General features: G+C 35.4%; 4 protein-coding genes and 1 non-coding gene across 6 annotated transcripts; 4 read left to right on the forward strand and 1 right to left on the reverse strand.

The window, feature by feature from the left end:
• The first annotated feature begins 68 nt into the window (after positions 1-68).
• LOC132191920 (DNA polymerase delta small subunit) lies at positions 69-7,021 on the forward strand. Its single transcript, XM_059607054.1, has 15 exons — positions 69-150; positions 431-560; positions 1,285-1,391; positions 1,491-1,617; positions 2,240-2,347; positions 3,078-3,193; positions 3,302-3,385; positions 4,566-4,634; positions 4,723-4,794; positions 4,877-4,968; positions 5,059-5,186; positions 5,417-5,518; positions 5,643-5,710; positions 6,303-6,369; positions 6,778-7,021. Exons 1-14 carry the CDS (start codon positions 85-87, stop codon positions 6,360-6,362), a joined length of 1,329 nt encoding a protein of 442 aa, XP_059463037.1. The 5' UTR covers positions 69-84; the 3' UTR covers positions 6,363-6,369; positions 6,778-7,021.
• A 341-nt stretch (positions 7,022-7,362) lies between these two features.
• LOC132162085 (uncharacterized) lies at positions 7,363-9,614 on the forward strand. Its single transcript, XM_059572333.1, has 2 exons — positions 7,363-8,045; positions 9,371-9,614. Exons 1-2 carry the CDS (start codon positions 7,713-7,715, stop codon positions 9,458-9,460), a joined length of 423 nt encoding a protein of 140 aa, XP_059428316.1. The 5' UTR covers positions 7,363-7,712; the 3' UTR covers positions 9,461-9,614.
• A 2,304-nt stretch (positions 9,615-11,918) lies between these two features.
• TRNAC-GCA (transfer RNA cysteine (anticodon GCA)) lies at positions 11,919-11,990 on the forward strand. Its single transcript has one exon. It is a non-coding gene; the product is annotated as a tRNA-Cys (tRNA).
• A 162-nt stretch (positions 11,991-12,152) lies between these two features.
• Positions 12,153-17,299, forward strand: LOC132192184 (probable protein phosphatase 2C 68). 2 transcript variants are annotated; one of them, XM_059607440.1, is made up of 5 exons: positions 12,153-12,374; positions 12,627-12,959; positions 14,527-14,891; positions 16,609-16,845; positions 16,942-17,299. In XM_059607440.1, the coding sequence occupies exons 2-5, from the start codon at positions 12,653-12,655 to the stop codon at positions 17,188-17,190; spliced, it is 1,158 nt and encodes a 385-aa protein (XP_059463423.1). In that variant the 5' UTR covers positions 12,153-12,374; positions 12,627-12,652; the 3' UTR covers positions 17,191-17,299. The 2 variants fall into 2 exon arrangements, with proteins under 2 accessions (XP_059463423.1, XP_059463424.1); XM_059607441.1 differs by lacking the exon at positions 12,153-12,374 and having other exon boundaries at positions 12,383-12,959.
• Positions 17,300-19,271: 1,972 nt separating this feature from the next.
• Positions 19,272-22,226, reverse strand: LOC132191492 (actin-1-like). The gene is made up of 5 exons (XM_059606528.1): positions 22,135-22,226; positions 21,370-21,439; positions 20,823-21,216; positions 19,847-20,460; positions 19,272-19,658 (listed from the first exon to the last, which is right to left on the reverse strand). Exons 2-5 carry the CDS (start codon positions 21,427-21,429, stop codon positions 19,593-19,595), a joined length of 1,134 nt encoding a protein of 377 aa, XP_059462511.1. The 5' UTR covers positions 21,430-21,439; positions 22,135-22,226; the 3' UTR covers positions 19,272-19,592.
• Between the last annotated feature and the right edge of the window lie 1,594 nt (positions 22,227-23,820).

Raw genomic sequence — 23,820 nt, forward strand, 5'->3', positions numbered from 1 at the left:
CTACTACTAACTATGAGTAAGTACATATGGTGCTTTGCCGATGAGCAAGTAGTGAAATTTGGTGGTACTTTCTGGTTTCCCGCCATGGAAGCAATGGAAATGGAGTCAGAGAGGAGTCTCCAGAGAAAACAAGCTACCTATACCTCCCTAGTAACCACCCTCCTCCTCTTTTTTTTTTTGTTTTACTCAATTTTTAGCTCCTTCTACCTCGGTACTTCCTCCCTTGCCTTTCGTTTGGTTGCTGAGAAACCGTGGAAAACACAAAAAGAAAATCGAAGTCTTACCCTGGGCAACTATCGATGGTTCTTAAATCTCCAGCCACTCGTAGCTATTCTTATGGTTTCTCAGTATCCAGATGGTTATTCGATGACGGTTTTGACTAAATATTATTATAATTTTGTGATTTTGAGTTTGGCATTGTCGATTGCAGGACGAGCAGTTTGAAATTCACAAGGAGACGTACAGGGGCCAGCAGTACAGCCAGATTTACTTTGCTCGTCTCCACTTGATGCGAACCCTTCTTCATTCCCTCGTTCCCAATATGAAACCCCATTTACCCGGTAACTTTTGCTTCAAAATCTTCCGGAAGTTTATAATTTTTGTGCAATCAAAGTTGGTTTCTTACCTTTTTGTTCATTTTGGTATTCTGGGTTCTCGCTTGTTTTAATTTTTCAGTCCAATAATGTACATTGTTACTTTGACTTGGGAGTTGGGGTTTTAAGTTTTTGTTAAGACTGAAATTTAGGGTTTAGGTTTGGGCACCTCGTGACTTGTGAGGGTTTGGGTTTCGTTTTAATAACCCTCTGTTGGTTTTTGTTAGTAATGGATGTGTTATGTGGTTAATGTTAACGTATGGAATTTGGGAGTGCTAGTTGATTCTGAATTTGATATATGATGACTTAGAAGTTAATGTATAATTGGCACTTTTGTGGCTTATGATTTTGGGCTTTATAGTTATAAATCACGATGTTTTGGATTATTTGGTGAATATTGTGTTTTCGAGAGGGGAATTTGTGATTGAAAAATTATTGCAGTCTTAGGCTTTTAGGGTATTACGAAATATAGGATCTTGACACCCACTCACAGTAGCTAAAATTTATCAGGTGAGAATCGAGGTCAAGGGTTTATTTGTTCATTTTCTGGGGGTATATGAGAATTAGTTGTTTAGGTTCTGATCTGGTACTAAGTCCATAATCTCAAAATGGTTGTTTGTGGGGTTTGACAAGGTACTAATTAGATAAAACGGAGAGTAATTAAGATGTCTTTGGTTTTGTTGGGTTGCAGTTTGCACAGTTTTGCAATTGGAACAGGGCAAGGAATGTGTCATTGTTGGAACTTTGTACAAGCACATGAAACTCAAACCTTGTGTTCTTGATGAGTACTCCAAGGAGGTATTATGGTTGTCAATAAATTAGTTATATTTTATATATTTCTTTTTCATGATTGAGATTGGAGTTTTAGAAGCAAAAGCCTTTAATTGCAATCTGCAGAGATCTGTGACTCCGCTTGTCAAGCCTCATAATTTTATGCACCCAGATGATAAACTGATATTAGAAGATGACAGTGGAAGAGTTAAGCTTGCTGGGAGTGTGCTCTTACCATCAATATATGTAACAGGTTTGTGTCATTAAAGACATATTCTACAAAACTAAGAAAATTCTTGTCAGGATCTGATGGTAGTTCACTAATTTGCTTTTAAGTTACTGGATAATAAAAGAAAAAGGAAGAAGAAAACCACATTTTGTATGGAAGGTATTGCTTGAGCTCCTTGGACCCAGAGTGGTTTATTTCATCTTTAGTTGCATTAGGGTCAGTTTTCTGGAATTCGGGTTCACTTTTTGGTGGAGTCAATCTATGTGGGGCTTAACCTATGAGGTCTATCTTATTTACTCCCTTTGAATGCTCCTTATTGCTAGCCTAATGGATGCAGCTTTTGTTGAATGTTCTCCTAAATTATCATATACTTCTACATGGTCTAGGAGTACAAATGATTGGATGGTTATGATCAAACTATGCGTAATGTATAATCAAGTTCTTAATGCAATTTTGACCTCTCTACTTATTTGTGTTTGGGAATAGCATTGAGGGATCTACTCTGTTTATTCTCATTTTCTGTGCTTTGTATAAAATTTGAGCTCTTTTTTTTTTTCTTTCAAAAATACAACTTGTTTGACTGAAAACTTTTACATCATTATGTTCTAAAGCATGTTTATTTGCATTAACATGATACATGTTATAGGCATTGTTGTTGCTTTGCATGGAAAGGAAACTGGAGCTGGTGACTTCTTGGTGCTAGATGTCCTAGAAGCTGGCCTAGCACCTCAGATAGAGCTTCCCCTTAAACCAAGTATGATCTGATTTAACTTCCACCTTTTTTTTTCTTGTGGTTTCTACCTTTAAGTAAATTATATGTATTGGTGACTTGTTTGTCGGTTAGACACATTCTTCTCCACATACTTCTGGAATGATAAAAGCTAATAAAATCATGGAACTATTGTGCATTATGTATCAAATATCAAATATATGAACAGGCATTACTTTGTGTTAGTTATTTGTTATACAAGAAAAAATCCACAAAGAAAATCAAATTTGAGGGCAAAAGAGAGCAATCCGGGATTTTAATAGTGAATTTAAAACCAAACTCATACATTTATTAACTATAGCCATCACCTATAAAATTAATCATCTCAGCAGGAAAGATTCACTGACATTCACGGATGAAGTATTGAATGTGTTATTTCTGTTTACTGGAAGTGATATTCAGGCCTTTTGCTCCTTATGTTATATTATGCGAAACTAGTCTCTTTTGAATTTTATCATTATCTGAGTACATTGCCTGGCATACGTTTTACTATTGGTTACTTTGACGAACTGGGAATTGTGATAGCATTGGAGGAGGTTTGTGCAGGTATGTATATAGTTGGAACTCAGATATACTTGACAAAAATTTGGCTAGTACACACATGAACATGCCCTTCTGTTGTATTCCTAATTGAAGCTATCTGAATTGTATCTGCAGAGTTAGCACATCCTTATCTCTAAGATTTGCATTGATTTCATTAATTTTGAATGTACAGGAGAAGACAAGTATGTCGTCTTTGTGTCGGGGTTAAGTGTTGGGAGCAGCACTTCTAATCCGCTCCAGTTTCAGCTTCTTGTTGATCATATAACAGGACATTTAGGAGATGAGAAGGTTCATTTTGTATTTTCCTTCAAGCTGTTATGCGGTTGATTTGTTGCTTGCTTTTTAAGTGACTGACTGTTGTAAATGGCTAATTTCATAGAATTATCAACTTGACAGGAACAAAGCATTGCAGCAGAAATAGTTCACATCATAGTTGCAGGGAATTCTATTGAAATTCCTAGTGGCCTTCTTAATGGACAGGTAATACATTTATTATTTTTGGTTTCTTCTATGGATAAGCAGCTTCAACATTTTCATTTTCTATGATTCTGTTCTGTAATAATCACTTTCTATGGTGCTTTCTGTTAATATCTTTGTTATTATTCTTGTGATTGTTAGAAACAATAGATGCTAGCATATGTGCTTGAATTATAACTATGCTTTTTAAATTATTATTTTTTAATTTAATTGTTTTTGGGAGACAAATAAACAATGACCTCTTTTCTGTTTTTTAGAAGCTGCAGTTATCCGCCTCATATATATATATATATATATATATATATATATATAATCAGAAAATATCATTAAAAGCGTAAAGACACTTCTAAGTACACATGAAGTCTACAAGACGAAGCACCTAACTAGAATTAGTAAAGAGAACAAGGAAATCACTATAATTAATAGTTTACAAGAGAAAAAAATCAGCTGTCCAAGGATACAAAGATATAGTATCTTCCTGATGATTTGTGATACAATTTGGCGTTTCTATAAGTTCTGCATAGACTTAGACCAATCTCTCTTCGCAAGGTTTTCATATGATTTTCTATTTTAGTTAAAATTGACTAGTATGTCCACTAAACAGATTAGAGGAAAATAAAAATTAGATGGCCATATCACATAATAATTTATGGATGGAAATAGTGTTTATACCAAGACCTAAAAGCTTGTTAGAATTATATCTTAAAAACCTTAGGAAAGGCCGTTTTGATTCGTCCCTTGGCGTTTTTTTTTTTTTTTTTCCTCTCTCTGTCAGTCTGTCTGTCTGTGGCTTCTTCAAAAATGTTGAAGGCTAGGACAGGATCTGTCCTCCCTCGGCCCTACTTTGACATGTTCATCCTTGGTTATGGCCTGTGTCTATGTCTGTTGTTTTTGCCACCAGAAGAATTATTGTTCTAGAGATTTAGTTGCTTGATAACTTGCAGGAGAAATGTCTTGCATATGAATTGATAAATTAGTTATATCCTTATTAGTAATTAAAAAATTATGAAAATGTCTTCTAACTTATTTTGATTAGACTAAAGTACGAAAAATCCAGGTTTTCTCAGTTTTGTTTCTTAAAATGGTCAAGAGTGAAAGTTATAATCATGCTAAGATTCTTTGATACACAACAACAATCCATTATTCCAGTTTCCTTAATGGTTGTTTTATTCAATACATGCAGAATTTGGCTTCTAAGGATCAATCAAGGCTGTCTGAGCCAGTTAAAGAGCTAGATATCTTGCTGACACAGGTTCTTATCAGTAGTTTCACTGTTAAGTTAGCTCCTTTTCTGTCACCTCGCTGTGAATGGAGTTTCTTATATATTCACTTATTCCTAGATTGCTGCAAGTGTGCCTTTAGATATCATGCCAGGACCAAATGATCCGGCTAACTTCTCCTTACCTCAGCAGGTTTATTCTATGTCCTTGAAAGCATATATACATTACTATCATCTGCATCAATTGATTTGTTTCTAATGTCTTTTCTTTTCAGCCATTGCATAAATGCCTCTTCCCTGGGTCTTCAGTGTATAACACTTTTAGGTCTTGTACTAACCCTCATTGCTTTGAGCTTGAGAATATCAGGTATTGGTCATGGTATGGTAATAAAGCATCCCCCCTCTCCAATAAAAACTGAAACAAAACAAAAATGACATATTGTGTTGTGGTTTTCAGATTTCTTGGAACATCAGGACAGAATGTTGATGATCTTGAGAAGTATTCAGAGGCAAAGGATAAAATTGGATTCATGGAGAGGACATTAAGGTGGAGGCATTTGGCGCCGACGGCACCTAATACTCTTGGTATATCTAGAATACTTTCTGCTACATGTTTATTCTTTTACTATAATAATATGCTTGGTTGTTTGATTGCTTGGCTCCAATAATTTTTATAGGCTGAACAAATGACCAATTTGACAAAATTATTCACTGAAGAAATCAGGAGAATTGATTGATTGAATTTGAACTTTTCATGAAATTGTGTTTGAGTTTCTGTTTGTATAGCTAAATTAGCATTCATGTTGATTTTCCAGGGTGTTATCCTTTCACAGACAGGGATCCTTTCTTCATTGAGAGCTGTCCTCATGTTTACTTTGTCGGAAATCAGGATAAATACAAAACTGACATAATAAAGGGTAACTTGTATTCAACTCATAATTATCAACTAAGTCATTACAATTTACTACCATGTTACTTGTCAAGACCCTGGAAAAAAAAAATCCATTAAATAATAACTTCGATCGCAACTTCCTAGTGCAGGATCAGAAGGGCAGTCGGTAAGACTCATATGCATCCCTAAATTCTGCGAGACTGGAGTTGCTGTTGTGGTAAGCTTTTATATCAGTATCAGGGTGCTGAAAATTTTCAGTGGCCCAGCACTAAATTAGAAGCTTTAAACATGTTGGACTCACATGCATTCATGTGCATGTGAATTTATATTGTCTCTTCTTATTATTCAATGCCTTTTAATACCTTTGATAATGTAAAGATTAAAAACATTTCAAAGACAATAAGAGAAATGAAACTTGTGCTTGATGTCAATCCATTTTGCAAGATAGAAGCATTTTAATAGTTCACCCTATGAGCTAGGTGCGTCTCTGTTCGTCATACATCCATGGTCCTTTGACTGAGCCTATGTTTTGCGTGAAATACTGCTTAAAATATTAGAGGACCGATTAATTGATGTGATTTGAGATTATGCATTACACTATAGGTTTCACTTCCCCAGGAGTTTCATTTTCTCCTGGATATTAGTATATCAAATGTCAATGAATTATCAAAATTATGTTGGGAAACCAAGGTTTTTCTTTACTTACAGTTTTGCTGGAATTGCATGATACAAATGTGTGATTAGAAGGCTTTTTATGGTAATATATATCGTGCATACATGCTTACATTAATAATTTTCCCATTTTGCAGCTAAACTTGAGAAATCTTGAATGCCATATTCTTAGTTTTGGGACTGAGTTGTGCTCCTAAGAACATGGTATGATGTTTTATTTGTATTCAGAGATGTAGATGTACTACAAATGTTCAAAGAGATTCATTTTATCAAACCACACACTGCAATCCTTCATGTCACCATGTTTCTTCTAATATTATGGTTTTGATGGAATGTCACAAGTGATCTGAAGGAGCATTTGACCACATTGACTTTATTATGATGATATAAATCAAATGTTTTTCCATCCAACTTTGTAATTTGACACATAACTAAAAATACTACAACGTTTTGTGCCGGGTGAGAGAACTCACCGTTCCATTGAATGATCTGGGACTTATTCTCAGTCATCTTATGGGATAAGGCAAAATAATTACCATGGACAGAAATCATATGCAAATCTAATTTGTTTTGTTAATTAGCTTCTAACGTTCTCTATTCAATACCTCACAGGTTCTTTCAACGTTAACTTCTTACTGCAACCACCTTTGTGGAACCCTCACAGTGAAAGCCAAGGAGATAGATACCTGAAGTTCAAAGCCCCAAGCAATTTTCTTCCCCTTACCCATTTATATTTTTCGTTATCTTCTGTAAAATATTGTAGAATTTCCTTTATATTTCTGGCTTGTTCGTGTATCGTAGTATACCATTGTCCGCCAATGATACTATAAATTTTTTTTTCTTCATGAAATCTGCATTAAATATATATTTTTTCTTACCATATTCCTAATACTAAACGTGAAAAATAAAAATAAAATGATTTTCAGATTAAAAAAAAAAAAGACATTTGTAAAAATTTACACGAGAAAATAAAAGAAATGATTTTCAGAAACCCGTAAACCATCAAAGAAGTACTAGGGAGCCAAACAAATGAAGTCAGAAAAATTTTTAAATTGACGTGGCTAACCGTGAGTGACAAAGGAGAGAGAATTGCATTTTTTTAATTTAAAAATTCTTGCTACGTTAATTTAGAAATTTTTTTGAGTTTATTTGTTTGACTATCTAGAACTTCTCAAACCATCATCGTGTGGCCAGGCCCAAAGTCGAAGCACATGTGTCAGCAACAACATGGGCGGTGTGGCCAGGCCCAAAGTCAAAGCACATGTGTCAGCAACAACATGGGCGGTGGGCGCCATTCGGCGAAAATAGCAAAATGGAATATGTTTGTATTCTTAATACGACATGCCAAACATTGTCGAGCTGTTTAAATCCTGTGCTCTTCCCAACGGCTATATTTTCCGCATTCTCATTATTGAAATCATTTAGCTTCCCAACGGTCCATTTTCCACGCTAATAAGACACAAACCCAGCGTACTAATCTTACCCGTATATTTTGCCTTTCAGCTTTCACTATCAACCTCACACTGACATTTCTCTCTCTTTCTACAATGGACTCTGCTAGCGCTGCCAACGTTCAACATGTGAACAAGAAGTCCTCAGATGAGTTGCTCAGAAAGTTTGCCGAACTGGGTTCGGATTCCGGCGACGAGGCACCGGTGAGGAAGGACTTGTTAAGGGTGTCGAAGCGCCAGAAAATTAGGAGCAGGGTAGTAAGAGACGGTGATCAATATGAGAGCCCATCGAATGGTAGTAGTACCAGGTTGTTGGAGAGGCGGTCGCTTCTTCCTCTGACGGCGACAAGGAGGTCTGCATTGCTTCGGCAACTTGGCATTGGGAGGTCACAGTTCAGGGACAAGTCCCTCTTAGGAGCCCTTGAGAAGGTGAGATTATTATTATTATTATTATTATCAAAATTGATGTCACTCTTAATATTACTGTTAGATTTGTGATAAATTTTTCATGAATTTTGATCAAATAATAATTTTAAAAGTTACATCAATTTTGGGAAGCCACAAACATATATATTAGTTTAGATGCTTGTTTACAATTTAGTTAGTTGTAATATGGTATTAAATTACCAATTATCTTAACAATTTAAGCAACCGAAGATGATAGACATAATCATTTAAATTAATATTCTAGCACTGAGATTTGACACAAGTCACACAACACGTGAAATATTTAACTGAAATGAGATGAATGGCAAAGATAAAGTTTGAACTCAGAACATTTGCTTTGACATCATGTTAAATCATCAATTGTCCAAAAAACTTGAGCCGATAAACTTAATTATTTAAATTAATATTCTATCCATAAGAAATCACTAGAAACACTTGGTGTACAATAGATCTAATTGCTTTTAGTTAGGATTCCATTTGTCGATATTCTATGTATTGCTTGGAAGGAAGAAACACATGATTTCAAATGTTTTTGAATACTAAATAGTAAATACATTAAAAATGCTATGATTAGATGATTAAAGAATATAGAATTGTCTAGTTAATCAATTCAAAACGTCTAGAACCCAATAGCATGATTAGATTTTTGGCCTTTATATCTATTAAAATAAGAAGAAGAAAAGAAGAAGAAGAAGATGTTTGGCTATGAAAATGATTAAAGAACATAGAATTGTCTATTTAATCAATTCAAAAAGTCTAGAACCCAATAGCATGAAAATGCTTGGCTATGAAAATGATTTTTGGCCTTTACACTCAAGCCAATGTCCCAAGTTTAACCCTATATTGGGGGTTTAACAACTCTACCTCATTGTGTTGGCATAGGTCATTATTACCATTTGACCTTCTTCCAAAATATGCTAAGATTAACTTGTACCATTTATCAATACACCTTTTATGTAAAAATTGCCCTTTTTGGCTTGAAAGACTATAAGTTGGTTCCAGCCTGAGCTTGATTAAGAAATGGTTATTTTAATGCTTGAGATATCATAGATTTTACTACGACCCCATATAAACTCGCGTGGATGTCATGTGATAAAATATGGGCGGAAAAGATTAAACAACAAAGTTGACTGATAATTTTTTTTTAAAAGTGTTTGGGACTACAAAATCATTTACAAACCGACGTGATAATTCATAATTAGTAAAATAGTTAAGAGAAATTGATAAGATAAGTCTTTTTACCTTTTTAGCCTTTACCTCCTTTTACTTCTTTATTCTTCCTCTCTAATATATGGTAAATTTTGCAGACATGGCGTAAAACTGTAGAAGGGGCTTCAAAAGTTTTTATTGAGAAGCATTACCACCGGCATAAGCGTTTGATAAATGACATTGTCTAGATTGAGCTGTCTCCACTACTTCAGATTTTGAAGCTTTTTGCTAATTAATTACCCTTTGTAAATTGGCATTAAATTTACTTATAATATATATATAAGTATTTATTTTCATCTATAGCGAATAAATTATGATGTTTACCCAGAAAATAATAAGTTAATTAAATCTCTCTCTCTCTCTCTCTCTCTCTCTTAAGACAAAGAAAAAGGTGGTCTTGTTTGAGATGATAAAAGGGCATCTTTTCAAAGGTTGTAAAGTCCAATTGTCGACGGAGATGGGTTTGGGGATTGGAGTATATATAATTACGTGGTTGAAACTTGAAAGATTTGCAGAATATGCAAATTATTTTACAACAAACCAAGTGGTTTTTGGCGTGGAAACCAAAATGAATCGAAACCTCAAAGGCTGATAATGGTAGTACTATGAAATACCAACTCGTGCAACACAAACAATAAGTGTGAAAATAGAAAAGGTTTCTAGATGGACTTAAGTGCCTAGGGGAATATTCTTTTCCCCATATCTTATATATTCATCCAAAAGAATAATGGATGAAGATATCCTATAATTTTTTCTTAAAAAAAAATATTATTAAAGAATTCATGCCGTTTATTGTATTGAATGGTTTAGAAAATGTTGTCTTCTTAACTATTACTTTTATGTTGTAAAAAAAAGCGTTTAGCTAAAAGTTGTCTTTTAGTTTTTTGAATTTTTTGAACAACTTGAATTTTATAATTTTAGAATTTAGGAAAAAATTCTAAGGGATTTTGATAAGATAACAACATTGGTCGCCGAGATTTACTCTCTTTTGTTGAACTTTTTTGGTACACGCATCTGGGATTCACACTATAAGTAAGATAAAGGAAAGAGACGACATTTCAAAGAGATTTTGATTGGAAACACTAAAAGGGAACTATATAGTATATAAAGACAATAAGACATGGTTGAAGAAAACTAAAATAGGTCGCTTTTGGAAAAGATGATGATACCTTAAACTTTTCACAAGTCTTCTTTCTTAGACACGGTTTTTGGTGACAACCACTTCAAAGTTTCAAACTGCTTTTTGGTGAGCATTCATCAGCACCCCCCTCCCAACAACAAAAAAAAAAAAATCTGAAATCTACATCAATTAATTATTAGTAAATTTAGCAATTAATATGAGAGAACACATATGAGACCTGCCTATTCAAATAGGTGATCGAACAGTTTAAAATTTATTTAAACATTAGCCGAAATAAAAGCTGTGTAAGACGGATGAAATGTGGACGGTGAAGTCAAATATTTAATGGGTTGGCAACAACAAATCTTGACTGCAACTGTACCATCTGTACCCCCGGTTTGGGATTAGATTAGATAATGGTAGGTAAAGTGGATAGTGAATGCAAGAACAAGCTTGTGATATATTAAAGGTTGCTTCACGGGTCGCATGTGTTTTCCCCTTTGGTTTGCCAAAGGAAAACAACAAACCTCAAACACAACCACATAGAAACACAGGATGTTTAATTGATAAGCCACACCTACTCAATCACACGTGTCCTAGTTGATTCAATGGTTATCAGATTTTGCCACGTCAAACTTTTTAAAATGTTTGAGTGGTATGTAATATTACTTTTGTGAATATACTAAAGAGTAATGCTACCTTCGCCAAAAAAAGAAAAGAAAAAAAAGAAAAAGTAATGCTACCGTACATAACATTTAGGTACACCTCCTTACACGTTAACATGGTATGCCACATTGGCAAAAAAACATTTGCACTCTTTTTTCGTTGGTGCCGCCGCCCTAACCATCATGCAAGGGTGGTTGCGACTACCGGAGTCGAAAGTATGAGACCATCTTTAATCTTAATATATTTATTATTCATGTTTTGTCCTACCAATAAGAATTCATGGTTTTGTCCCTATATATAATTACGTGCTAATGTGGCACTACCATGTTAGCCAAAAAAATTTCACAGACCCTTTCTTAATCGTTGCCACCTCAAACACCACTTGCGTGGTTGCGATCACCTTGAGGTTCAGTGAGGGCGATCGACTACCCCCTTACCTTAGAGTAGATAGTCGGTTATCCATGAAAGAGGCAAAACAATATATGTTTAGATTGATGTGCATGTTAGCGTCATGTCACATTGACACATCAGTATGTAATATTTAAATTAGACAAAAAATTGGTGTCCATATTTTTTCTATATCATCTGACAAATCAATTATTTTATTTGTAAACTTATTTGAACCTCACATAAGTTAATAATAAATTCCATAAATCTAATAGTTAATCTATTAAATTTGTAATAGAATATGATAAAAAAAATGAACAAATTATTAACACAAATTATTTATCTTTAAATTATACTGCTAACATTTTTCAATACTAAATATGGGAGAATTGAAAAGAAATTTTGATTTTAATTTTAGTTTTAGTTTTCTATTTTAAAAACCATATAATATTATGAGGTTTCTTTAACAAAAGGGGTCCATAGCTCAGTGGTAGAGCATTTGACTGCAGATCAAGAGGTCACCGGTTCGAACCCGGTTGGGCCCTTTTTTCTCCTTTTTCTGTTTAAAAAAACAAATCTTTTTTCTGTTCGGACCCACTCAATCCGATACAATATTGGCGTTAGGTGTAATCAAATAGTTGCGTCCCTGAGCATTTAATTAACAAAAGCATATATATAAATATTTTTTTCCCAAGAAAAAACTCAGTTAATTACCATCTGCTCACGCGGTTTCGTCAACTTTCCCTTCTCCCTTCCGTCCATCACTTCCTCTCCTTCCTTTCCCTCCTCTGTAAAACCTCTCTTTCTCTCAAACCCGAAACCTAGAATTTCACACTTCCTCTCTACCACAAAGACTACAACCACAGATTTCTCCTTCCGTGTTTTCACACACACTCTCTGTCTGTTCAGGCTGATCTCCGAACTCTTTGGTATCATATTTTCTTCACTCTCTTTCATCAAATTTGCAATATTTAATTTGTCTCTCTCTTTATGCACTTTGATCCATCATCACTCACTCTTCAGTACCATTTTCCACAATTCAAAACAAAAGAACAAAAAAAAAAAGAAAGTGTTCTGGGTCTATACCATCTTCACAAAATTTCCAACTTTTTTTCTACAAAATCTCATACCCATCTGGTTCTTTTGCAAAATCCAATCTTTTTTTGCTCCTGAATTCTCAGAGCTTTGCTGGTGAGGGAAATGAGGGATGCTCTCGTGGCTGGCAAGGATGGCCTCGGCGTGTTGGAAGCCAGTAAGACGGTATGCCCGTATGAACAAGGATGATAGTAATGACGGTGACTCTTCTCTTGGAGACTCGCTCCTATGGTCCAGGGACCTCGAAAAGCACTCCTTAGGCGAGTACTCCTTCGCCGTAGTCCAGGCCAACGATGTCATCGAGGATCAGAGCCAGGTTGAGACCGGCCAAAGCGCTACCTTTGTTGGCGTATACGACGGCCATGGCGGTCCCGAGGCATCTCGCTATATATGTGACCAACTTTTTCTTCATCTAGTCAGTGAGTCTTTTGGGTTCCTCTAGAATTCTTTGTTTTTGTTTTAATTTATTGGTTTGTTTAGTTGACAGTACCTTTTTGTTCTTATTCTAGATTATATTGGTATTGTGATTTAAGTTATCTTAGTTTTGAACAATTTTGCTGGAGGAATTTGAATATTGCTGGTTTAATAATATGTTGTATTTTTTTTTTTTATGATGGTTCAATGAGTTTTGTAACGGGATTAGGTGGTTTTGGTATGAATTTTTAGCAAATCCAGTGTATGGAATTTATGGTGAATGAACAAATTTGCAGGATGAATCTGAATATTGGTTGTTCGATAACATAACGTATTTTTGTTGGCAGGTCAATTGAGTTTTGTACTGGGGGTTAAATGGTTTTGGTAAGAATTTTAAGCAAATCCAATATATGAAATTTATAGTGAAATTGCATGTGCTTGCTTGTCTCCTTGCTTGGTGTGTGATGCAAGGTTGTTGCGTTTGTAAGACTGAGTTTTGGCGGTATATTAGTGGTGACTGGAATGGAGGACTTAAGTTGTTGGGGGTTGGTAATATGGTTGTGCAAAAGTAAATCATTAATTGGTTTCCAATTTTGCAAAATTAAGAAGATCTTGTTTTCCCTGTAGAATTGTTATAGTTTATTTTGGCGGTATTTGGAATTTAATGCTGAGACCCTGGTCCACATGCACAAATTGTAGTTCAATTCAATATTTCTTGACATTTCTTAAAGTCACTGTTGTCAATTGATGGGTTTGGAAAATAGGGTGGTGATTTCAATATACTGAAACTCTTTCCATGCATGCTAACACACTTTTAGACTTGTAAAAGTAAAGTACGTGCTGAAAATGTTGAAGAAAGGATCTTTTTTTAACCCCAAGTGAAACACTTCTTTTATTGTGTTGGTATATACAAACCGGAGAAAATGATAGGAAAGAACAGAAAATGCTTATCAGGTATGTTAGTTTTGTTTTCATTCTTTACGGTACAAAAATTGGATGTGCACCTGCTTTTTTCTTTTTGGTTTTTTCATCCAAGTTTTCAGTCTGGCTTTCTTGTATCCATTCTAGTCAGGAGGTTTTTCTGTTATTGAAGGGTTGGATTTAATTTCCTCTATAAAAAACACGGGTTTCCTTATAACAGGTTGTTTGGGATATTAAGATGGTGTTGCATTTGCTCTTTTGGAAAGAAATCTTCTTGACTTCGACACACCTAATATGAGGTCTAGAGTAAAGCATGTGTTCCTTTTTTTATTATTTTTTATTTGATCTGGATTGATATGGTTTACATAATTGAATTTGCTTGATTTTGATTTTTGTTTGCTTGGTATATCTTTTCTGATGATAGTAACCACTATTTTCTGCCACCTAGCATTATTTAAACAAGGGGTTTCATGTAAACATAGACAGAAATTTTGTCAACCGAGGCAGTTTGTGTTCCAATGTTCTATCAGAAACCTTGGGTTGCATTACATGTTTATTTCTTTCATAGTTTCTGGGGGTCACCCTTTGTTTCCTTCTTAATTTTAGGTAGTTCTGAATGTCCAGTGGTGAATCTGATTTATTTTTTTACAGGGATTGCTCGAGAAAATGGAACCGTATCTGAAGATGTTCTCAGGAGATCTTTTTCTGCAACTGAAGAGGGGTTTCTCACTCTTGTGCGTAGGACATGTGGAATAAAACCACTGATTGCAGCAATTGGCTCTTGTTGCCTGGTTGGGGTCATCTGGAAAGGAACATTATATGTTGCCAATTTGGGTGATTCTCGAGCTGTTATTGGTTCTTTAGGTAGATTTAATAAGATAAGTGCCGAGCAATTGACCAGGGATCACAATGCAAGCATGGAGGAGGTTAGACAAGAACTCAGGTCCAGGCATCCGGATGATTCACATATTGTTGTCATGAAGCATGGAGTGTGGCGTATCAAAGGCATCATTCAGGTTTGCTCTTACTTTCTCTTGTTACCTTCTTAAATGGATTTCTTTTTGCCGCAGTAAATGTGCATTACTTGTTATTTCTGAAGATATTTTATTGGAAGGATTCCTGTTTCTCCAGAGTGACTTTAATTATGAATTTTTTTAAGTTAGTAGTTTTTCCAATTACCTTGGCAAGACTGTTTGCTTACTTAAACATTGCAGTTCTGTATAGCTTGCACACATGCTCCCATAACACACATGTGTGTTTGTGTGGATGAATATTGAGATGCACCCTGTCTAAATCAAGCCTTATTATTGACTACTTTGAATCTCATGCATGAATTATAGTTCGCAGCAATATAAATTATGATGTTGCCTTTAAGACATTAAACTGTAATTATGTTGTTATACTTGTGTTTTAACTAAGGAGCACGACATCATCATTGTGCACCCTGGGCATATCTTTCAGTTTGCGGTGATGCAGATTTTATGGACTGGCATTTTTCAATGATGGACATTGATCAGTTCAAATAGATCACAAATTGAACTAGATTTGCAGAGAAAACCCTTTCTCTATTATAGCTTTCTACCTTTTATGGGGTTTAGAAAAGTAATTCTAGAAGTCCCTCTTGTGTCCCACAAAAAATGAGGTAGCTTTTAAAATCACTATTTGATCACAATTCAATAGTGATCAATCACAAGCCCAATAGTGATTTTAGAAGCCACATCATTCTTAGAGGGAGGGACACAAGAGGGACTTTTGACATTACTCGTTTTAGAAAGCCTATTTATAGGTTTTATTTCTATTATTATTCTTTTTCTTTTATAAGTCTATATTCTATGACATTTGGACATACATGAATAGCTTTTTAGGATTTTTTGAAGGTTAGTCCGAATAGATTCTATGGTTATTGGAGACATCAGTCATGTAAACAAAAAATCATTAAAAATTGCAAAGGCACAACCTAGATACACGGCATATATAAGATATATACCTAACCAGAAAAAGAAAAAAGATCAAGAAATTATGAAAGTTAGAAATATTAAAGTAGTCAAAGGCAACTATCTAGTGGTAAAGAGTATGGAAGAAAAAAGTATTTAGTTGTACCATTGTCTTCTCTCATGCTCTTCAAACTTTGACTTTTTTTTCCCTCTAAAGACGCCACATTAGGCAGAACAGAACCATCTTCCACACTGCTGCATTTTGAAGACATGCAAAAATGTTACCACTCTTCTAGGCATAATCTAAGCTAGCCCAACACAGCTGAATATAGTATTCCATAAGGCACTAGCAATTTCACAATGGAGTAAGAGATGATCCACGGTCTCCCCACTCTTCTTACACATGGCATGATGATTCCTTAGAGTAGCCGACTGAGCAAAAACACCACTCCATGGGACCTTATTTCGCCAAATACTCTTCCAAAGGAAATGAGTTTTATGACACTTGAGCAATTTTCAGTACATGGTTATGTCGATTGTCTTTTTCTGCTCCAAACATCATTTTACTCCCATTTGAGGATTTTTTTTTATTGTTTTTCCTTTCTTTTTAATTGGTTAATTCTGTTTCAGATGTTATGGGAGCTATGTGAGATTTGTTTTGAAATTAATATTCACCTGCAAGCATAGGGAAATTTTTGCCTTTTTTATTTCTTTGATTAGCGGCCATTTTTGAAATTATTTTCCTGCAACATTGATAAGTGACAGCTACTTTTCTTGTAACTATTTAACTTGGTACCAGGTATCTAGATCTATAGGTGATGCATACTTGAAGAGGCCAGAGTTCTCTCTCGATCCTTCATTCCCACGATTCCACCTTCCTGAACCTATCCGTCGACCTGTGCTGACATCAGAACCATCCATTTGTACAAGAGTTTTGCAACCAAATGATAAATTTATCATATTTGCATCTGACGGACTTTGGGAACACATGACAAATCAGGAAGCTGCTGAGATTGTGTATAAAAACCCACGAACAGTATGTTTCTCTTTTGATGAATTTCTTTCATCATGTTTTTCCTGTTTATCTTTGCGACGCTGATATCTTTTTTTCCTTCTCTTCCTGAAATGTCAGGGAATTGCAAAGAGACTTCTCAAAGCAGCTTTAAATGTGGCAGCTAGGAAAAGGGAGATGAGATATGATGACCTTAAGAAGGTTGAAAAGGGGGTGAGGCGGTTCTTTCACGATGATATTACAGTTGTTGTTATCTTTATAGACCACGAGTTACTGGGTAAAAAGATATCTGTGCCAGAGCTGTCGGTAAGAGGGTTCAGTGACACAGTTAGAGAATCGAATTTTAATGTTCTTCAAGGATTGATGTGAATGCATGCCAGGTCCATTAACTTAAATAAGTACCTGGTAACTTGAATGGCTCAATATGGTATAAGAAGACAGGTTCAGCTAGTTTTTTAATTTTTCATTCAACATTTTTGCAACATCTTATAGTTGTTTCTTCAGCCTTCATTTTGTCCTTCCCAAGTTTCTTTTACGGCAAGTTTGAATCTGATTTCCCATAGGATATGCACTCTTTTGATAATCTTTATAAGGAAAGCTACTGATTTTTCTTTTTTGGGGTTCTTAAGTTGGGAGTCTGTATACACTCAAACGTTGTGCAATTATACAAATTGTTCGAATAAGTTTGTTCTTATTGAACGTTTATAAGGTCTTTTGTAAATGTTGAACAGATCTTAATATTTGAGCCCATCTTTGTGTCATTTTACAATGCAACAAACCAAGTTACTAAAACCTGTTGATAGGAAACAGGTAAACGGGTTATTTGAACCAAGTTACTCAGTTTTGGCCATCTACATTTAGGGTTTCAATTTGGTTTCATGGGTCAGTTGATCTCGTGACAAGTCTTAGGTATACGACTATATGGGTTGACACAAACACATCTTTAGCTAATTGTGCTAGGCTCCTTAATCTTGGCACAACTTGTTTTAACTAAACGAGTAATACGACATGACTTGTTAATTGTTTCATTGGGTCGATTTGTTTTGATTTGATTCCAATTATACTAAACTCTAACCATATTCGTATATTGTCTCAAACATTATAAGCCCTATACAATATGTTCTTTCACCACACAAAACTTGCATTCTTGATAGGGTGAGACCCAAACGTCCTTTTCTCTGTTTAACCATGTACCCTGCATTCATCATATATATATATATAATGTTCTATTTTATTTCTTCACCTTCAAAATGAATCGATGTGAGGCCTTTGATAAAGAAATGTGTCTTGTTTTTTTAAAGAAATTTTTCCGTTTTATGTCTTCAACCTCACAAAATTTCACTTATATGGGGCACACTCACTCTCACAAAGTTGGCTACAAGCAAATACAGGTATTTTTCTTCTTTCTTCTTTTTGGTTTTTTTGGTTGTTCCATTATGCAAAAAGGAAAAGGGGATGTCCTTGTGATATTATTTAAAGTGCAAAAGGGGATGTCCTTGTGATATTATTTAAAGTGCAACTTCCCCAACCACCTTAATGTTCCTATCGGCAAAGGAACATCATTAAAACGCTCAAATCAAATTTTCCCGTGAAATGTTCCTTTTCAAGACTTTCCCAATCGAAGTTTCTAATATGTAATCCTTCGTTCTTTCTGTCTTCTTAATATCTTTTCGGACCAACATTTGTGGTTCTATGTTTGTATCTTATGCAGTTCTAACCACTCTTAGGACTGTAAATGAACATAATTGCTTGCAAACAGGTTTAGGCTCGGCTCGAGCTTGATTCATTTATTAAATGAATAGACTTCGAACAAAAATTTAGTAATAAACGAACTAAACTCATATAAGCTCAACTCGACTTGTATAACCTCGTATAACTTCTTTTTAATGAGAATACATTAAGTATTTAAAAGATAAAAAGTAATTTCCTTTGTAATGTAATAGATATACCTTGAATTATTATAATTGTTAGTCTCGATTATATCCAAGATTGTTTAAGATTTTTGTTAATTTTTCTAGTTACTCAAATAATAAATCATAGCCATATTAAATAACTAATAATTAAGTATGAATTTACAAAAATATAAAATAAAATAAAGCAATCAAAACATTTACTTTATATACGGATTGAATAAGTAAATTGAGTAGATCGTAAATAAGCTTGAACATATTGTCTACCTCAGTGATAAGCTCAAGTTAGGCTCGTGTTCGAAAAAAAATTAAATGAACTGAACTTCAACATTCAATACTCGACTCGGCTCAATTATGACCCTAGTCACTCTTTTCTTTTGTCTCATGGTAAATTGCCAGCACTACAAAACGGATACAATGCAAGTCTGTTGAAGACCTTGAGGTTTAGGATTCGACCGTTAAAAACCCTAAACATATGCTGAGATAATTTTTTTTTTGAATAGCAGAAAACAATGCACATAAAAGGTATAGAGGTTATTATAATTAATCAAAAGAACCCTCAAACATAATTTATCATGAAAAAAGAATTTCTGTTTCAACCCAAACCAAATCAGTAACAATACACAACTCTTCCTTCTACAACGTAGTATTGAAAAAATTGAATCTTAAACTTAATTTGCTTGCCTCCATGTTCAATGCCCCAGCATACCAAAAGAAAGACACAGAAACAAACATGAATGAAAAATGGGAAAGAAAAAAAAAAGAAAAAGGGAAGTCTGCAACCACTTGATTAGAAGCCTCTCTTCTCTGTAACACAAAATGTATCGTGTAAATTCTTTGTCCACCTCTTTCTGTGCATGACTAAAAGCATTTCCTGTGAACAATTGATGGCCCGGATTCGTCATACTCTGCCTTTGCAATCCACATCTGCACTCAAAAAAAGCAAACTTTTGTTTTTAGTCAAAAATACTTTTAACAACTATCATGCCAGCAATGTGCAAAAGAACACTATGTTGGCTTTTTTTCACAAACAATAATAAACTTTAACACTCATTTTGTGCTGTTTTCATCACAACTCACAAGTACATGGTTGTATTTGTAGAAATGCGCAATACCTGTTGGAAGGTGCTGAGAGACGCCAAAATGGAGCCTCCAATCCAGACACTGTACTTCCTCTCTGGTGGTGCAACCACTTTAATTTTCATGCTACTTGGGGCTAATGCTGTAATCTCCTTGCTCATCCTATCAGCAATGCCTGGGAACATAGTGGAACCACCACTGAGGACAATATTACCATAGAGATCCTTCCTAATATCGACGTCGCACTTCATGATAGAATTGTATGTGGTTTCATGTATGCCAGCAGCTTCCATCCCAATCATGGATGGCTGGAAGAGTACTTCAGGGCAACGGAATCGTTCAGCGCCGATGGTGATCACCTGCCCATCAGGTAGCTCATAGCTCTTCTCCACAGCTGAGCTGGTCTTTGCCGTCTCTAGCTCTTGCTCATAGTCAAGAGCAATGTAGGCTAGCTTCTCCTTCATGTCCCTCACAATTTCACGCTCGGCAGTAGTGGTAAAAGAGTAACCACGCTCGGTCAAGATTTTCATTAGGGCATCTGTGAGATCACGGCCAGCCAGGTCCAGACGCAGGATGGCATGTGGGAGTGCATAGCCTTCATAGATAGGAACTGTGTGACTCACACCATCCCCCGAGTCCAGAACAATACCTATAAGACAACAAGCACAACATAAAACACATTAAGATGCAAGCTTTATTGAATTTTGGTCTCCCCAAAGTTCAATAATCAGCAGAATATACACACATTTAATTAATTTGTGGGGAAAAAAAAAAAGGCAGCCAGAAGAGCAAATTATGTCATAGAAGTGCTTGTGATGTATGTTCTTTTTCATGAATTTGACTTTTTTCCCAATTCAATTCCAGGAACATATTTCTTATCACAATTTATCAGATATTAGAAATGAATGATATTGCATTTTACCAACAGTTTCTCAAAACTATCTGAAAACTTTCACTGGCAATGGTGTCACATTAAGAAACAAATCAAGTTGAAAGTTAATAAGTACACACCAGTTGTACGGCCGCTAGCATAAAGGGAAAGGACGGCCTGAATAGCAACATACATAGCCGGAGTGTTGAAGGTCTCAAACATAATCTGAGTCATTTTCTCACGATTGGCCTTGGGGTTGAGAGGTGCTTCTGTGAGAAGAACTGGATGCTCTTCTGGAGCCACACGAAGCTCATTGTAGAAGGTGTGATGCCAGATCTTCTCCATGTCATCCCAATTGCTAACAATCCCATGCTCGATTGGGTATTTCAAAGTCAAAATACCTCTCTTTGACTGTGCCTCATCCCCAACATACGCATCCTTTTGGCCCATACCAACCATCACACCAGTGTGACGAGGGCGCCCTACAATGCTAGGGAACACAGCCCTTGGGGCATCATCTCCAGCAAATCCAGCCTGACAATTTCAGATCATTCAGAGCAATTAGATTGATTGCAAGCTATGCAGAAACCAACTATCATCAGCTTTGGAGAAAAAAAGTACTTCAAAAGAAACAGAATGAAATTGGAACAAAAATGATCGACACCATGATAGATCTTGGATTAGTACCTTGACCATTCCAGTTCCATTGTCACATACAAGAGGCTGAATATCCTCGGCTTCTGCCATTTCCTATTGCCTGCTCCAGAAATACACCACCATTACATACATATTACGCATTGCACAAGTACCATGAGCTATTCGATTCAACGTCTTATGATGTCTAATTCAATCAACCCAAGTAACAATATATGCAGATGTTTGATGCCAATTCAAGCTAATAGCTAGTTTCTATCATCTTCCATTACCAGATTCTCTCGCACAGCCAAAATCAAAATATGCATCAGACAACATAAGTGTATCCAATGCTAATCCATTATGACAAAACTAAAACGCTACTAGGAAATTCACAATCTTTACCCCTACCAATTGGCAAAAACTCAACCTATGATCAAAGGATCCCAAAAAACATTAACTTGATCTAGAATCTACAAGCCATCAAGGGGAAATGTTGTATATTTACAAAATTTTCAGCTCGATCAAAAGCAATGAACTTTCGTAGATCGAAATCAGAAGACTGAAAAAAACCCACCATGGATCCAGCCCCCATCAACCCATTAATTGCATTCCTAATTCATCCATGATCGAATTCATCGAATCGCAAATTCATTAAAATGATAACAAACAACAAACGCAAATCTAGCATCCAACAAAGAACAAACAAGCGAACATGTTTCTAAGATGATCAATCAAAACCCAGCAATGTTGTCAAGAATCTGAAACATTAAACTCATCAATGTTCTACGCCAGCAGAAAAAAATGTTAATCGGATACCTTTGAAATGAAAATCTCTCTTTTGCTTTGCTTTGCTTCTCTCTCTCTCTCTCTCTCTCTCTCTCTGTGTTTAACAAACTGTTGTGTCTTAGGTACCCGCCCTCTTGTTTAAAAAAAGGGAAGCCTGTGCAAATGAAATTCACCTTAAATGAACCTCAAATGCGCTCTGGAGAAATCCTGACCGTCAGTTCCGTATATCTGATCGGACGGACCCCATGGCGTGTCACGTTCGTAGTGGAAACAGCTGGCTCGCTTTCGGTTGCTTCGTGAGGACGGATATACCACCTCGCATTTGTCGGAATGGCCCCCCAGTCCCCGCTGTTTTCTGAGTTTTGACCCGAGGGGCATATTAGGAAAGCACTTTTTTTCTTTTTGAGTATTTTTCTAATTAATGTTATTCTCTTTAACCTTTGAAACTAAGATTAGTTAAATAGTCGCATTAAACTTATGTGTTTAAAAGGCTTGGCAATGAAGATCGTTCCGAAAATTATTTATAAAATTTAATCTCATTTAATAAGGAATTTATATAGGATTTAATATTCGTAAATATCTACCACATAAAATTAATAAAATTTTACTTTTATAATGTGTAATTTTGATTGTTTTTATGTGTGTTTTGGGTTTACAATAATAATAGATATATAAATGTTAATTCATTCTTAATTAGCCCAAAATTGTGCACATTTCACATACTGCCCTTAATTCAATCAGGGGATATTCCACAAATGCCCTTGTGTTGGTTGAATCATCTATTTTGGGTGCCGTTGTTAAATGCCAACATGAAGAGGGGCAAATCCGTCTTGGTGGGAGGTCCCTACTGAAAAAGGTAATTTTTCTATGTTGGATGCCTCTTTTTCCTTTTCGCTTTAAGGCGGGGGGGAGGCTGAGTTGGGTGGGTGCGAGTAATTATTGCCAACTCAGCATTCCGTTTCCAACCGCCGAGAGATCATGTCGGCGTGTTCGTTCACGTGCAGTCACATCCACTCACACCTGTCCACTCCCGCTATGGTTTCGACGCTGAAACCGTCTCGTTATTGACCGATGGAACCGGTCAATGATCTAACGGCGCATGAGGGTTGGAATCGCATCATCGTGCTATGCATAACCACCACAACGTGGTCACCTATCTCGGACATTCATGTCTCATATGTTGACCAACCTTAAAATCAAAAATCCTCCCTCACTCTTCTTTTATTTAATTTTTTGGCCTTTTAAGATTAATTTCACCCATCAATAGAATAAAACTACAGTTTTAACCATAATTGTTTTATAAATTAACTTCAGTATTGTTAAAAATATTTTTGTAATTTATATATGAATATAAACTTGACATAGCAGTCCATAATTGATAAAATAATTAAGCATTTTGATTGGCTCAAAGGGAGAATATATTACGGCTCTTTTTTTCTTTTTTCTTTTTTTTTTTCTTTTTTTTAAAAAAGAGTTTGTTTTATAAAAATTAACCCAAAAAGGTCACAATATGCTGGATACACAGATGACTGTCATCAATCTAGACTTGTTCCAAATACTTATTAAGAGCTAATTTCTCTAAACTATGAGCTGTTTCATTCGCCTCTCTTTAAACGTGACCAACAACCCAACTCTATAGGCTACTGAGGATAACTCAAATATCTTCTATTGAGTGCCCATATCGATTCCAACAGAAATCTTCTCGTCTCAAATGGT

Source organism: Corylus avellana, chromosome ca9 (genome assembly GCF_901000735.1).
Source record: "Corylus avellana chromosome ca9, CavTom2PMs-1.0".
NCBI classification, from domain to species: Eukaryota; Viridiplantae; Streptophyta; class Magnoliopsida; order Fagales; family Betulaceae; genus Corylus; species Corylus avellana.

Coding starts and splice junctions, on each gene's coding strand:
- LOC132192184 (XM_059607440.1), top strand. CDS start 12,653: ATGCTCTCGTGGCTGGCAAGGATGGCCTCGGCGTGTTGGAAGCCAGTA. Junction 14,892..16,608: donor GTATCAAAGGCATCATTCAG/GTTTGCTCTTAC, acceptor ACTTGGTACCAG/GTATCTAGATCTATAGGTGA. Junction 16,846..16,941: donor TGTATAAAAACCCACGAACA/GTATGTTTCTCT, acceptor CTGAAATGTCAG/GGAATTGCAAAGAGACTTCT.
- LOC132191492 (XM_059606528.1), bottom strand. CDS start 21,429: ATGGCAGAAGCCGAGGATATTCAGCCTCTTGTATGTGACAATGGAACT. Junction 21,217..21,369: donor ATGGAACTGGAATGGTCAAG/GTACTAATCCAA, acceptor TGAAATTGTCAG/GCTGGATTTGCTGGAGATGA. Junction 19,659..19,846: donor CTCTCAGCACCTTCCAACAG/GTATTGCGCATT, acceptor TTTTGAGTGCAG/ATGTGGATTGCAAAGGCAGA.
- LOC132191920 (XM_059607054.1), top strand. CDS start 85: ATGGAAGCAATGGAAATGGAGTCAGAGAGGAGTCTCCAGAGAAAACAA. Junction 2,348..3,077: donor AGAGCTTCCCCTTAAACCAA/GTATGATCTGAT, acceptor TTGAATGTACAG/GAGAAGACAAGTATGTCGTC. Junction 5,519..5,642: donor CAAAACTGACATAATAAAGG/GTAACTTGTATT, acceptor TTCCTAGTGCAG/GATCAGAAGGGCAGTCGGTA.
- LOC132162085 (XM_059572333.1), top strand. CDS start 7,713: ATGGACTCTGCTAGCGCTGCCAACGTTCAACATGTGAACAAGAAGTCC. Junction 8,046..9,370: donor TCTTAGGAGCCCTTGAGAAG/GTGAGATTATTA, acceptor TAAATTTTGCAG/ACATGGCGTAAAACTGTAGA.